Raw genomic sequence first — 13,910 nt, forward strand, 5'->3', positions numbered from 1 at the left:
GGACCGGGGGAGGGGTACCGGGGTGGGAAGGGGGCACCGGGACGGGGGGAGCACCGGGACCGGGGAGGGGGGTTACCGGGACAGAGGGGTACCCGGACGAGGAGGGTACTGGGGGGAGTACCGGGGGGACCGGGATGGGGAGGGAACCGCGAGGGGTTTACCGGAACGGCACCTGAATGGGGGTTATCAGAGGGGGGTGAGGCACTGGGATGGGGGTAGTGGCACCGGGACAGGGTACTGGGGGGAACTGGGACAGGGAGGGGTACTGGTGGAGGGGAGGGGGGCACTGGGATGGGGTTACTGCAGGGGGGAGGTACTGGGGAATTACTGGGAGGCAGCGGCGTTGGGGTACTGGGCCAGGGCACCGGGACCAGGGGAGGGCACCGTGATGGGAGCGAGGGCTTGGGGCAGGGGAGACTGGGGTGGGGGACAAGGGGACCGGGACCGTGGCCGGGCCGTTGGCACGTGTGCTCAGACGCCGCCCGTCCCGCAGCATCGGCGAGAACATCCAGCTGCTGGTGGAGCGTCCCGACGGCACCTACTGCTTCCGCCTGCACCGCGACCGCGTCTACTACGTGAGGTGAGCAGGGGGCCGCGGTCGGCGGGGCCCGTCCCTGCCGCCTCGCCGCCCCCTCAGCCTCATCTCCCCGCAGCGAGAAGCTGCTGAAGGGGGCGGCCAGCATCCCCCGGCACAGCCTGGTGGCGCTGGGCACCTGCTTCGGCAAGTTCACCAAGACGCAGAAGTTCCGGCTCAACGTCACGGCGCTGGATTTCCTCGCGCCCTACGCCAAGGTGAGGCGCGCTGCCCCGGCCGGCTCGGCCCCTCGTCCCCCCCCGCCGCTCGCTCACGGTGTTTTTCTTGCAGTACAAGGTGTGGGTGAAGCCCGGCTCCGAGCAGTCCTTCCTCTACGGCAACCACGTGCTGAAGTCGGGCCTGGGCCGCATCACGGAGAACACGGCGCAGTACCAGGGCGTGGTGGTGTACTCCATGGCCGACGTCCCGCTGGTGAGCGGCTGGCGCTGCCCCATACCTCCTGCTGCCAGGCACGGGAGCCGGGGTGCAGAAACCTCCCTTTCCTCTCTCTTTTTCTTCCCCAGGGGTTTGGGGTAGCTGCGAAGTCCACCCAGGACTGCCGGAAGGTGGACCCCATGGCGATCGTGGTGTTCCACCAGGCCGACGTCGGGGAGTACGTGCGGAGCGAAGACACGCTGACCTAGGCGGGTGTGAGAGCCTGGGAGCTGTGAGCGTTTCTGGGCAGAAGGGACTCGTCCTGCACCCTGCGCGGCAGCACGCGGAGCCGCTGGGAGCTCACCCCAGGGGGGCGGCCGCTGCCACCATGAGCGCGCGGAGGCACCAGAGCTGGTGCTGCGGTTGCATAAAGCCCGTTCCTTCTCCCCAAGCGCTGTTGTCTCGTGTCACTTCTCAGCCCTGATGCCTGCCTGGGGTTGGGGCAGCAGGCAGTGGTACACGGGGGTACCCCAAGCGGCACAGCACCACGTGAGGCTAAGGAGATGAAGCCAGAGCAGGGGCACCCCTGCTGCAGGTTGAGCTGTCGCAGGCTGACGGCTCTGTTACGGGAGGGAGGAAGAGGGCAGGCAGCTGCCTGCAGGGCAGGGCTCACCCCACAGGCTGCTGCAGGAGGGAGAGCAGCCACTGCAACCCCATCCCTCAACAAAGGAAGCATGCTGGAAGTCTTTTTTATTGGGTTTATAATCAAAAAAGACAGGCTGAGACTGCCTAAAGGCTGGCAGAGACGGAACAAACTGCCGCACAGATACAAAGGGGTGTTCTGTTCGTTTTGGTTAGGAGCTAACTTCAGGCAGGGCTGGAGCTGAAGGCTGGCTGAGCTCTGCTTCCAGCTGACCCAGGCTCTCCCCTCTCTGCGCACAGCAGGAGGGGCTGGTGCAGCCCGGTCCCGGTGCTGGGGGCAGAGGCAGGCTGAGCGCTGCTCCTGTCGGGGCGCAGTCAGCACCTCGGCTTGCTGGAGCCCTGCACGTTGAAGAGACGCTTCAAGAAGTAAAGCTGCAGGACCCCCGAGAGGACAATGACACAGCTCTGCGCCATCGACCAGCAGTTGACGTAGTGGTAGTTGGACTCGAGCAGGAAGGAGTCGGCCCCTTTCCTCATCCGGGCGAAGTTGTAGAACCTCCACATGTGGAAGATGTGGAGCTGCAGCTTGCGAATGCTGACCTGCAGACACAACGCAGCGGGAGAGGAGAGGAGGAGCTGCTGCAGGGGGTGGCAGAGCCCCGGCAGGAACAGCCCAAGAGCCACCGCGGGCTCAGCACCGAGTTAAGCTGCAACACATCAGGCAGTGCCAAACGCCCTTCTCGGGGTCTTTCCCGGCAGTGAGGGACGGCTGGAAGCCAGCACACCAGCACAGGGCCCCATCCCATAACCAATTGCCTCGCTACCACCCAACCTGGGTCCCGGCGGCCAAAGCCAAACACCGCTGGGATCCTCTGTTTCCAGGATGGGACTGCTGCAGGCAGCCTCGCCGCTTTATTCCCAGCCCATCTGGGGTCTGACACGTGCTGTTTCAAAGCGCTCTGTGGTGGAAGCGGCACTTACCCCGATGGCCTCCACGGTGTCGTTCAGCTGCCTCCTCTCTGCTGGCTGCTCCCTCTCCACGTTGAAGCCATCGTAGTAGACGCCAAAGTTGAGGTACACCTGCATGAAGCCCAAGCGGTTGTGCTGGTTGTCCAGGCACAGCTGGTAGAAACCTGCAGAGAGAAGCGGGGAGTTTTGTTCCCCGGCTGGAAGAGCCGCAGCTGCTTCAAGCCAGCACCGTGTCCGGCACTTGGCACCGATCCTCCCCCAGCAGGGAGGGTGCTGTGGCCACTCGGATCGGTGCTCGGGGAGCTTGCAGCCCCCAGACCACAGGCAGCAGCCTCCCGCCCCTCGGGACCAGGGCGGCAGGGACCTGTCTCCCTGGTGGGGAAGTTGATCTGTCCTCGCACGTCCTGGGAAGCGCCGATCTGGAAGCCGTTGGGGTCGCTCGCAGTGGCCAGGATGATCCTGCTGTTGGCGAAGCCCGTCGCCCGCTGGACCTGCAGGTGGGGGATAGCAAACAGTGCCCTGCCCCGAGGGGAGCCCGTCCCCACCCCGCAGGGCACTTCCGAAGGGCGTCTGTGTGCCCGGGGAAGCTGAGAGGGGAGCGAGCGGGGCAGGAGCCCAGCAGAGCTCCCGGGGGGGGTTGGCCATCGCTGGGGAGCTGATGGTGCTGGCTGCGCCCCAAGGCCAGGAACAAAAATGCCTGTGTGAGCTGCCAGCTACACGTAGAAAGGAGAAAAATAAAAAACAAAGGCATGGCCCTGAGACGTGTAACCCTGGACTGAGGTTCCTCGTCCCTGCTCTTGGTGCTCATGCAGATCTAGGGTTGCTGTTGGTCCCAGGAGGGCCAGCACGGCCCCACGCACACCATCAGCCCCGCAGAGCAGCTCCTGGTGCAGCTCCCTGCCGCCCACAGCTGCTCTGGGCTGGGCGAGCACACGTCTGGGGACGGAGCTGGGCTCACGCTAAGTCCCTGCCTGGCACAGGGTGGTGGTTCTGCCCCGCTCCCCTTCAGCCAGGGCAGTGTACACAGGAGATAAAAGGGCTGGAGTTTCCCTCGTGGGAAGGAGACCAAGGGCAGGGACAAGCAGATACGGCTGTGCGGGGACCTTCAACGCTCCTTCGGGTGCTCCGAGGAAAGCCGAGGTCTGCGACGGCCTCGAGCAGCTCAGGGAAGGGCAGCGCTCCCAAGGGGCAGGCTGCTCGCGTAAACCTGAGCTCCCCTGGGGTACACGGGCACCACAGCTGGAGCACTCACCACCTGGTTGCTCCACACCTACTTAGGGGTTTAAAGGAGGTATTTGAGGGGAAAAAAAAAAGATTGATAATGAGAACAAAGCTGCCTCAAAAAAAAAAAGTCTCAGTCTGCAAGAGCAGCCATGCGAGTCACCGCAGGCATTCCCCAGCACACCCAAGGCCCTACCCCACGCAGGACAAACCACCTCTGCCCCGAGGACAGCACGTCTGGAGCTCAGCCGGCACGTGGCCGTCACCCTGCAAGGGAAGGGCCCCTTCCCTGCACCTGCCTGGACCAGGCAGGGGGAGAAGTGCCCGCTGCAGGACCCGCAGAACCCATCCCGCAGCTCTCACCTCGTAGCTGAAGAAGAAGCTGCCGCTCTGGTGTGCAAACTGCCAGAAGCACTCGGTGGTGCCAGCGGGGACGATGACGGCGAAGTCGTAGCGATCCGCGCCGCGGAACAGGGGCTCGTCGCTGGACCCGCTCAGGGGCTCGGTCCTGGGGCACCCGGCGGGGCCCGGCAGCACCAGCACCAGGAGAGCCAGCAGCAGCATGCTGCTTCCAGCCTGCAGCCGGGGCAGGAGCAGGGAGCCTGGGGGGGGTAAATCATTAACGGCGCCTGCGCTGCCGCTCGCTCCCCGCTGTCACTTGGCAGCGCTGGGGCTGGTGGCAGCAGGAGCACGGAGCCTGCTCCGCTCCTCGAGGTGCTCTCCATGCACTGAGGGATCGGGCTGGTGTTTCCACGCCGGAGCTCACCCAGCTGAACCCTTCTGCTGAGGATGAAGGATGCTGTGAGGACGCGTCACGGTCACCAGCAGCAGCTCCTGGTGCACAGCGCTGGTCCTCCTGTCCCCAACCAGCCTTGCCCCTCGTGCAGAGGAGCCCCAGTCCTCGTGAGCGAGATGCTTCAGCACCAATGTTCCGCTCCAAGAAGCACGCAGAGCCCTGCGCAGGCCGGCTGAGCAGGGCACGTTGCTCCCCTGCTGCTCTCCTCTGGCACACCGGTGTTTACCTGGGGCAAGAGCCCAGAGCAGTGGAGAACATGCTCTGTCCCAGTCGTGTCTTCTTCCACCTGGGCACTGCAGGCTCTTCCTCACACTGGTGATTCCTGCCCCAGCGCTCGTTACCTTCTCATCAAGCCTGGAATGAGCCCCACAAGCTCAGGGCCGTCCTGACTGCCTGGGGCTACTCCAGCACAAGTGAAGGAGCTGCAGGAGCAGCAGGGCAGGGAAACGCATGGCCGCTGACAGGTGTTGGGGGAAGCTGGTGCCAGCAGCTGCTGCAGGGCAGAGGGGAAGCAGGTGTTTCCAAACAGAAACCTACCCAGCACTAGCTCCAAAGGAACGTGGCCACAAAGCCACCCGCACCTCCAGTCCGTGTTGCTGAGTTCACATCCCTGCAGAGCCAACCCTTACGGGGGCGTTGCAGGTTACGTCTGCCACGCTGGCATGTGGCCATCAGGGCTTTCACCGTGGCACCTCCGTTCCCTCGCAAGTCCGTACGAAGCCGGCTGGCTTTCAGGCAGCGAAGCGGCCCGCACCTCAGCTGGCCATACAAGAAAAGCCCCCAGTGCTAAGAAAAAACACCACGGGGTAATTGGAAGAGCCAGTAGGAGCTGCTTTTAGGAAACGCCTGCCCCTCCGCCCCTCTGCCCTTTGACTGCAATGGAAATACAGCCCAGAAGGTGACGCTTCATGTCTGTGCCTCACTTTGTACCCTCGGGGCATCTCCGTTCCACCCCAGACAGCTGCTGGAAGCAAACTGGGAGCCCCCCATTTCTGGGGCTGTGCACGCCCAGGGGCCGAGCAGCCAGGGCCCCAAACTGCCTCGCTCCCATCGGGGCAGCGCAAGTTCACACACCATGACTCTGGTACTCAACAGGAAAGGAACTTTATTTTGCAGATCATTCAGACCTGGACTCCAGCCCTGGGCCCTGAAGGCAAGAAACAGCGCTCAGAGCTCACGTGCTTGCAGGAATCGCACACGGAGGATGTCACCAGGAAGGAGAGGGGTCAGTAAGAGAGGATCAAAGTCATTAAACACTGAACTGTTTAACATGGAACTAATTAACACTGAAGTACTGAAAAAGATGTTGTGAAAGCCTCAGAAAGCAGAGAGCAATTCCCACTTGCAGACCGGACATTTACGAAGCAAAGATCTGTGGGAGTAAACCAGTAACTCACCTTCCTACATCTCTTCAGCCCAGAAGCTCTGGGGCTATGTGTTGCCTCTCCCACAAGGGAGAGAAGAAACAAAATTCCAACAGTTAGACGAATTAAAACACTAACAGCCACTGATAAAATTATCCTGTCACTGGACAGTACCTGAACAGAGAACTTGTTTCAGCAGCCCATCAGGTGGATACTCATTCTGCAAGGGCTGCAGCTGTCAGGTGGAGAAGGAAGTCCTGACAGAGGCCATCTCCAAGCACACGCGGTCAAGCTGTGCACTTTCTACCACCCGCAGAAGACCCAAACCTTCTATCTACAACTCAAGGAACAAGACTCTTCGGTTCTTGCCACACATGGTTCTATCTGCTGCAGCAGTCTCTGGTACCAAACGCCAAAATCCCAAAGCTGCTGCGCATCAGGGAAGAGCGCTGCAGCCTCACTGCTATTATTGCTCTGGTCGATCTTTCAAAACAAAAACAAAACCAGTTTTGCACTGCAGATCCCGTGGCTCCCAGCTTCAGAGCATCCCCAGCCTTTTCATGGTCCGCCAGCGATCCTTGATCATCACCGACGTGCGGTTCTGGAAGGGGTATTTCTGGCGAATGGCCTTCCATCTCCCTTCTCCGTACTTCTTTACTCCCTCCTTGATCCACTCACTTTCCTGCATCGTCCATTTCTACAAAAGAGCAGGTAAGCAGCATTCTGTGAGAGAAGTGCAGCCAGGAAGGAGTTGCATTTTGCCGGGCCCGCGCTGCATCTCCTTCCTGGGGAGGCAGCTCTCCTTTACCACCTGTGCTAGGGCCATGGAAGAAAGGCAGAGCTGTTCTAACAGCACACGCACCACCCAAAAATCACTTTGTTGCAGACGTGCTCTCATTTCTAACTGAGAATCACTGGGCTCCAGCACAAGCTCAGGAGTAGATGTGCTTCCCAAAACATGCTGCTGGTCACATAAACGAGGAATGACTCCTTCACGCAACAGCAAGCGGAGGTACTAAGCTCACTGCCTCCCGCACAGCAGCACGGGGTTAGTGCTAGCACTGCAGGTTCAGCTCTGCAGGTCCCCTGGTTCTTGGGAGGCAAATCAAGAACTGCAGGAAGCAGTCACGGGAACAAGGCGCTGCACCTCGTACGGCAGCACAAGACCAGCTGACATTCACCTCCGGGTGAGGCTGGCAGGGTTCCTGGAAGCTCCTGGAAGGTGACGGCTGCCTCACGCACGTCCCTCACCTGAGCGGGACGCTGAGCCTCCCCAGTGCTTGGGAACACAGCAAGCCTACTTCTGAGGGGCACGCAGGAAGGAAAAGGGACTCTGCTCCAACACCCGATGCCTGGCACGTGGGAGGCACACAGCTCTAGCCAAACCGGGTGGCTTTAGCAGTGAAACTCGAGCCAGCTTGGCGGACGCGGAGGTCTGCACAACGCTGACAGAGCCCAGACACTGCAGCGCTGGCCTCAGCAAGAATCGCCCTCCAGCCCAGCCCCCTGGGCTTCGTTTGAAGCAGGGCAGCAGCTTGTCCTGCTGCGCTGAACTGCACCAGAGCCCCCTCACCAACATGTAGTGCAGATCATCGACTGTTTGCTCTTCTGTAAAGACACATTCTCATTTCAGACCTTACAGAAAGGATTTAAGGGCTCCACCTTACCTGCTTCTTGGAAACAAAGCCTGCAGGTTTGTGGCCGTTTTGCTCAGGCAGTGCTGGAAAACAAAACAAGAGGATCACGTTTCACAGTAACTCAGGACACAGACGCTCCCAAGAGACTGCCTTTGGCTTAACTGCTGAACTCCGCAGTTAGCTGTAGTACGAGCGTCCCATGACAGACAATAAAAACAAATTCCTTTGTCCCTCACTTCTCTGCAGCCCGTTTCAAGCCCCGGTTGCTTTTTGGGAAGCTTCCCAGTGAGATCTGCTCTGTTTGGAACCGGGCAGTATGTCAGGACCAGGGGCACCCATCCAGCATGCAGCCAGGCCATATGCTGAGGCTGGAATTGGGCGTGCTGGAACCAAGCCCACCCCTTCTCACCAGCAGTGCCAGCCAAGCTGTGCATATACGTGCAAAGGTAACGGGACTGGAAAATCAGTCTGGCTGATAAAGGTAACCTTAACCCTTATTCCATGGCAGTAAAAGCACGAGCAGGGAAGAAGCTGCATTGCCCATATTTGCACCCTGTAATTTAAGCATTATAAGTCTGAAACCCGAACAAGAGCTCTTGGCACGCGTTTCAGGTTAGAGGCACAGAAAGCAAATGCCTCCATTTTGGACACCCGGCCATTCTGTTGGGCTTCTGGTTTCCAAACTCACACAGAGGGTAGCATGGCCCCCGTGAACAAGCCAGGATTACCCTCAGTTAGCACCCGTGACAGCAGCTCTGTCCCTACCTACGCCTGAGAAGAGCTCTTCCTCATCACTCCAGCTGTCCTTCTGTTCTTCAGTGTATAAACTGCTCCACTTTCTTTCCTGGGACCTGGAAGGAGGCAAGCATTTACTTCAGCTAACAGCCAGGAACAGTCTGGGGGCGGGGTGCAGGGCCAGCAGGAGCACAGCAGGCAAGCTCGCGGTCAGCATGCGGGAAGCAACGAGCAAACCAGGCACCCCCTCCTCTCCCCTCGGCGCGGGGATGAGTTTGGAGCCCCTGCTGAACGACAGCGCGTGTCACGGACCCAGCCACGACACACTGTGCCTTGTGACCAGCACTTCCGACAACAAGCGAGCAGGTGTTAGCGACAAACACCCGCAGCAAGCAGACGCAGCGCGCGTTCCAGGCCATCCCCTACGGCTGAAAGCAAAGACCTCTCCTAGAGAGCTGCAGTGTACAAAAAAAAAAGCCAACAAAAACCACCACTAACAAAAACGTGAAGAGAGAAAGTGTCACCACTTGCAAGCCTGTGAAATCGGAAATGTAAAGTCCCCAGAGGGCCCTAGGAAGTGGGCAGCGTGCCTGTGGGGTCGTCTCTTCTCAGCCCTCGTCTCTGACAAGCTCAGCCCTGAGCAGCACCCAGCAGCACGGCACTCGAGATCTCACGCCGCCACCCCAGCACGGCTCTACGTGCAGCCGCTCCCCTGCGCTTCCGAGCAGGGCAGCCCGTCTGCGACGCCAAGCTACACAGAACACCGCGCCCTGCACGGCTCTCCCTTCGAAAGCCAAACCTTAGGTTCTTAGGTTTTCCTCCAGAAGACCAGGGGAAGGCGTTTTACCTTTCTGAGCACATTGAGCTACCTTCACACACGCCTCCCAGCGTTGCTGCTGGGGATCCAAACGTCCCTGCTGCCTGCTGTGCACCTTCACTAGCCAGAGAACAGCAGGGGAAGCAGCACGCTCTGCTACACCGCGCTTTGGCTTGCAGGAAACACTCATGAGACTGTGCTGAAGTCTCACTGCAGTATTAATTTCAGACTTCTGCCACTAAGCACGCTGTGCTGTTACCTATAGGAAACCCTAATAGCAATGAAAACCCTACAATACCCCTGCCGCCTGCAGCGCAGGCATTTCAGCTACAAGGTAAGAGGAAAGCTGCAAGTAGGGCTTTCTTAACCAGCAGAGGCTTCAGGAAAAGGAGCACGAGCCCAGCGCTGCACGTAGGGGTTCGGTTATCCAGCTGTGCCTGCTGGAATTGCCACCAGCACCAGCTGCACTAAGTGCCTCGCTGCCCGCGAAGCTGGGTGATGTTCTCACCTCCAGTAAACGAAGGATAAGCCCTAAGGACAGTTTACTTTACCTAGCTCCACATATGCTAGTGGGCAAGGATGGGCAATAAAGTCATCCTGAATTAAGGGCTTTTGTCGCTCACTTTACTACAGGCAGCTGCAAGCCAGAATACTGGGTGCAATTAGGCTATACCACAAGAGACAGGCTCATACTTGGCACTCTCGGTAGACTCTTGCTGGTTAGGCAATTTCTGAACGGATTTAGAGGCAGAAGATACAACTGGCTCCTGGGAAGAGTCTGGGCTTTCACTCGACTCGTTGCTCTGGTTGTCTTGCTCCATGACAAGTTTGCTTATGGTCAAGCGTTTGACCTTATTGGGGATTTCAGGAGGGTCTGAGATCTCAGAATCTTGGTTTTCCTCTTCCTTCCGTCTCTTGTTTCTGTGGGATACAGAAGGAGACAGTTGCTTGGGGAAAGAAAAGTCTGTTTCATCCAGTTTGGCGAAGAGCGCATCTGAATCCTGGGAGTCTGACAGCATCTTGAAAGCTTCTCTCAGAACAGAAATCCCAAACGCGGATACGGTTCCAGAGGGCTGCCTACAAAATAAACAAAACTGAGCAGCTTGTAAATGTTTCACCGCAACGGCTCCGACATCCCCGACATCAGGCTTTGCTCCTGTGGTGTGACCCTCGACAACTCACCACGACCCCAGGGCGCTAACATCTACCGAGGAGGGCACTCCCAACCCCCCCAGCGCTCCCAAGCACACCGACACCCCCCAGGGAGCCCGGCTGCCGTGCTGCAGGGGCAAACCACGGACCCGGGCACAAGCCGGGGTCCCCTGAAGCACCAACCACCGCTCCACAAGAGCAAGTGAGACCTGCTGCCAACTTTTATCCACCACATGGGGCCAGATTTCTCTGCCCACCTTTCCGAGTCCTTGGCAGGCGCTTCTGCAGGCTCTGGGGCTGCTGCCGCTGGCTGCTCGGATATTTCCATACGTTCTGAAACATCTTCCAGGTTCTTAACCGCCGCTATGATGTGCTCAGGAGCTGCTGCAGGGTAACTGCTTTCCTCCATGGGCTCAGGAGCTCCTGCTGGGTCCTCCGCCCTCTCCGCAGGGCTGGGAGGTACCGCCGTGTCTTTTGCAGTTTCCGCGGGCTTTGGAGCTCCTGCTGGGTCCTGTTCCATCTCTACGGGCTCGGGAGCTGCTGCCTGGTCCTCGGCCCCGCTCGCAGGTCCTGGAGCCGCCGGTAAGCATTTTGGTTCTCCAGCACGTTCTGAATTCAAAGTCTTCATCATCTTTGACAGGGAAAAAGCAGGTGACCATTACAACAGGGGCTCCCCACAACACCCTTCAGTTTTTCTCTTCTCCCCAAGGCATTTTAAGCTGTCACTTGCAGCTCAGGGGGCACTGGGCAGAGTTCACATCTGCCAATTGAAGTCTGCAACGTGTTTTGAAAAACACGCTCAGCTGTATAAGCCTTTTAGGAACAGACAAGGTTCAGTATTTTAGATTTAACCCCCTGCTAACTGGGTGTCCAAACTCTGCAACTCACACCACAGCGAAGGCACGTACAGCCCAAGTCACTGAATTTCCTGGTCCCACGGGAAAGGAAGCGCCAGCTCTCCCCAGACCTCCATCCCACGCCACCGCCCTCTGCCCTCGCAGGGGCAGACACACACCGTCACCAGCACTGGCTCGGAGGTGTCCACGTAGGTCTTCAGGAACTGGAACATGTCCTGCTGGAAGTCCCCGTACGAGAAGTTTCTGATCATCGGATGAGCGTGGTTCTTCTCCCGGATGATGGCCTGCAACTCTGCCTTCTTTTTCTAGAGGAAAGGCAAGAACACTCTGCATGGCTATCAGGGGGTATAAATGAGAACTTCGGGAGCTTGGATCTGGGCAAAGACTGGAGCTTTCCCTTCGGACGCCCTGCGTGGCCTGCTAGCTTACACTGCCACAAGTCTGGGAAAAGGCTGGAGGACCAGGAGATCCACCCTGAACACGAATAAAGAGGGAACTCTCAGGCGACAGCCAGAGAAATACTCAGCGCTGAGGGTTCACCTTTCGAGGACTCCTTCCCTTTCATCCCCCCCACTCTCCTCTTTTTCCCATTTACCCCAGAGCCTTGCTTCTCAGGGAAGCCTTTTAGGCCTGCAACGGGAGTCACAAGCCCCGTGACATCCCACAGGACGTACCCGACGGTCCTCACCCGCCTTACAGTCAGATGAGGGCTCACCTGGACCCTGGGATCCTTCCCCATGTGCCTCTTTAAAATTGCTGAAGCTTTGTCAAACTCTCTGTTCCTGATGCAGACGATAACGGCCTGCAGAAGAAAAACCCCGGGTTTCTCCGCTGGCACTGCGATCACCGAACAGTTAACCAGTTTTAGGGAAGCACACGTCATAATCAGTCAGAACACAGGGGTCGCAGCCTAGCGCCAGCTCACACGGAGAACCAAGCTCTGCCGTGACACCAAGACGTGTTTGCAGCCCACCCGCTGCTACCCCACTACGTTACAGGTGACAACTCCTACTGGTCTTTGTTCAAGAGCACAACTGGAGCAAGAGCGAACAGAGAACTTATTAAACAAGACAGAAGTCTTACAGCCTCCTTCAGCATTTTCTGGACAGGTTCCACCTTCTTTTCAGGCACGCTGAACTCTTTCTGAAACAGCTGCAGGATGCCCATTGCTGACTCAAGCGGAGTGAGATCCATCTCTCTGTCGAAGCTGCAATCTAGAAAAAAGGCAGTTTGTGAAGCGGACACGGACAGGCTCGGTCTGAGCTCAGACGCTACAGCTACGGCAGAGGAGGGAAGGCAGACCGGGTGCCGGAGGAGCCCGGGGCCCGCCGGGGGCGCGGGGCGCTGCAGAAGCCGGTCCCGGCGCCGAGCGCCCCCCCCAGACCCACCTAAGTTCTCGCCTTCCTCGATGCGGGACAGGAACTGCATCACACGCAGCAGCTGCACCACGGCCGGCTGCTTCTCCAGGGGCCGCGCCACCAGTGCTGGGGGCGAGACGGGGGCGGGGGGGTCACGGGGGAGGGTGATACCGGGGGGGGGGGGTGGTGTTAACGGGGGGGGCGTTACCGGGGGGACTGTTACCGGTAGCTGTTACCGGGGGGTGTTACGAGGGGGATGACCGGGGCGGTTACCAGGGGGTGTTACCGGGGCTGTGTTACCGGGGGGGGTGTTTACCGGAGGGGGGGGAGTTACTGGGGGAGGGCGGTGTTACCGGGGGTGTTAACGGGAGGTGTTACCGGGGGATGACCGGGGCCGTTACCAGGGGGTGTAACCGCGGGGTGTTACTGGGGGCGTTACCGGGGGCTGTTACCGGGGGTGTGAGCGGGGCCGTGGCCGCAGCCGTTACCTGGGGGTGGCCGCGGCCTGGCCCCACGCCGTGCGCGCCCTCCCGCCCCCCGGTCCCGGCGTACCTTGCATGACGTCGCGCAGCTGCCGGAAGTCGCGGTTCCTTCCGGCGCGGTAGGCCGCCACGGCCTGCTGGAAGTAGAAGTGCAGCACGCAGCGGTTCATCGCCTCCTCGTCCCGCTCCGCCGCCGCCGCCTTCTCCCGCCGCCTGCCCGCGCCCCGCGCCCGCTCGCTCGCCATCGCGCCGGAAACGGAGCACGGCCCTGCCGGAAGTAACGACAGAGCCCCGCCGCGGCGCCTACAACTCCCGGCGGGCCCCGCGGCACTCCCACCCTCCCAGGCCGCGCCTACAACTCCCGGCGGGCCCCGCGGCACTCCCACCCTCCCAGGCCGCGCCTACAACTCCCGGCGTGCCCTGCGGCAGCCCCGCCGCGCTGCCGCCCCCTGCCGGCCGCCCCCGCCACGGCGCCGCCCGGGGGGGTGCGGAGATGGCTCTGGGGGCCTGGGCCTGCCCCGGGGGCCTGGGCCTGCCCCGGGGAACGGGCGGGTGCTGCCCGCGGCCTGGTCCGTGCGACTCCCCCGGCGGGAGGCTGCCCGGGCAGGGGGGCACAGAAGTGGGGGCCCCGAGGTGACAGCAGTGTGCTTTGGTCACAGAACCTCACCAAGCAGGCCGTGAGCGCCGTGGGTTTGCTCTTTTTCTGTCAGGGCACTGAAGGACACACAAGGGCAGGACTCCCGGACCCCGCTGGCCACCCCGGCCCAAGGAAGGCCCGAGCAGGCACAGCGGGAGCACACGATCAGGCCCCCACGCAGCCTTCCAAGCGCAGCCTCTGGTTTCCTGGCAAGAAATCTCGGTGGTTTCTGAGAAATTCGGTGGCAGCTGCGCCCACGGCACACAGTGCCCCGGTGAGATGCTTCCCACAGCG

At 60.2% G+C, this 13,910-nt stretch overlaps 3 protein-coding genes across 5 annotated transcripts in view; 1 reads left to right on the forward strand and 2 right to left on the reverse strand.

Moving 5' to 3' along the window:
- The window catches only part of NIP7 (nucleolar pre-rRNA processing protein NIP7), a 2,001-nt gene extending 601 nt beyond the window's left edge, over positions 1–1,400 (forward strand). Inside the window, exons 2-5 of the mRNA XM_035336825.1 lie at positions 494–580; positions 654–792; positions 866–1,006; positions 1,099–1,400. Of these exons, the coding sequence (XP_035192716.1) occupies positions 494–580; positions 654–792; positions 866–1,006; positions 1,099–1,218 (487 nt within the window). The 3' untranslated portion in view covers positions 1,219–1,400. The remainder of the gene's footprint in view (positions 1–493; positions 581–653; positions 793–865; positions 1,007–1,098) is intronic.
- Positions 1,401–1,964: 564 nt separating this feature from the next.
- On the reverse strand, positions 1,965–5,138 carry TMED6 (transmembrane p24 trafficking protein 6). The gene is made up of 5 exons (XM_035336822.1): positions 5,115–5,138; positions 4,145–4,383; positions 2,925–3,051; positions 2,573–2,724; positions 1,965–2,191 (listed from the first exon to the last, which is right to left on the reverse strand). The coding sequence occupies exons 2-5, from the start codon at positions 4,343–4,345 to the stop codon at positions 1,967–1,969; spliced, it is 705 nt and encodes a 234-aa protein (XP_035192713.1). The 5' UTR covers positions 4,346–4,383; positions 5,115–5,138; the 3' UTR covers positions 1,965–1,966.
- Positions 5,139–5,660: 522 nt separating this feature from the next.
- TERF2 (telomeric repeat binding factor 2) lies at positions 5,661–13,308 on the reverse strand. Of its 3 annotated transcripts, none has more exons than XM_035336812.1 (10): positions 13,050–13,302; positions 12,528–12,623; positions 12,223–12,353; positions 11,855–11,941; positions 11,298–11,444; positions 10,540–10,913; positions 9,824–10,207; positions 8,344–8,429; positions 7,609–7,661; positions 5,661–6,638 (listed from the first exon to the last, which is right to left on the reverse strand). In XM_035336812.1, the coding sequence occupies exons 1-10, from the start codon at positions 13,222–13,224 to the stop codon at positions 6,480–6,482; spliced, it is 1,692 nt and encodes a 563-aa protein (XP_035192703.1). In that variant the 5' UTR covers positions 13,225–13,302; the 3' UTR covers positions 5,661–6,479. The 3 variants fall into 3 exon arrangements, with proteins under 3 accessions (XP_035192703.1, XP_035192705.1, XP_035192704.1); XM_035336814.1 differs by having other exon boundaries at positions 9,824–10,051; positions 13,050–13,300; XM_035336813.1 differs by lacking the exon at positions 12,528–12,623 and having other exon boundaries at positions 13,050–13,308.
- Positions 13,309–13,910: the final 602 nt, after the last annotated feature.

This window comes from Oxyura jamaicensis, chromosome 11, assembly GCF_011077185.1.
Source record: "Oxyura jamaicensis isolate SHBP4307 breed ruddy duck chromosome 11, BPBGC_Ojam_1.0, whole genome shotgun sequence".
NCBI lineage: Eukaryota > Metazoa > Chordata > Aves > Anseriformes > Anatidae > Oxyura > Oxyura jamaicensis.

Excerpts from the sequence above, each read along its gene's own strand:
- TMED6 (XM_035336822.1), bottom strand. The coding sequence starts at position 4,345 with ATGCTGCTGCTGGCTCTCCTGGTGCTGGTGCTGCCGGGCCCCGCCGGG. Across the intron at positions 2,725-2,924 it reads CTTCCCCACCAGGGAGACAG|GTTTCTACCAGCTGTGCCTG; the intron begins GTCCCTGCCGCC and ends TTCTCTCTGCAG. Across the intron at positions 2,192-2,572 it reads ACACCGTGGAGGCCATCGGG|GTCAGCATTCGCAAGCTGCA; the intron begins GTAAGTGCCGCT and ends TTGTGTCTGCAG.
- TERF2 (XM_035336812.1), bottom strand. The coding sequence starts at position 13,224 with ATGGCGAGCGAGCGGGCGCGGGGCGCGGGCAGGCGGCGGGAGAAGGCG. Across the intron at positions 11,942-12,222 it reads AGAAAATGCTGAAGGAGGCT|GCCGTTATCGTCTGCATCAG; the intron begins GTAAGACTTCTG and ends TTTCTTCTGCAG. Across the intron at positions 10,914-11,297 it reads CCGAGCCAGTGCTGGTGACG|ATGATGAAGACTTTGAATTC; the intron begins GTGTGTGTCTGC and ends TCCCTGTCAAAG.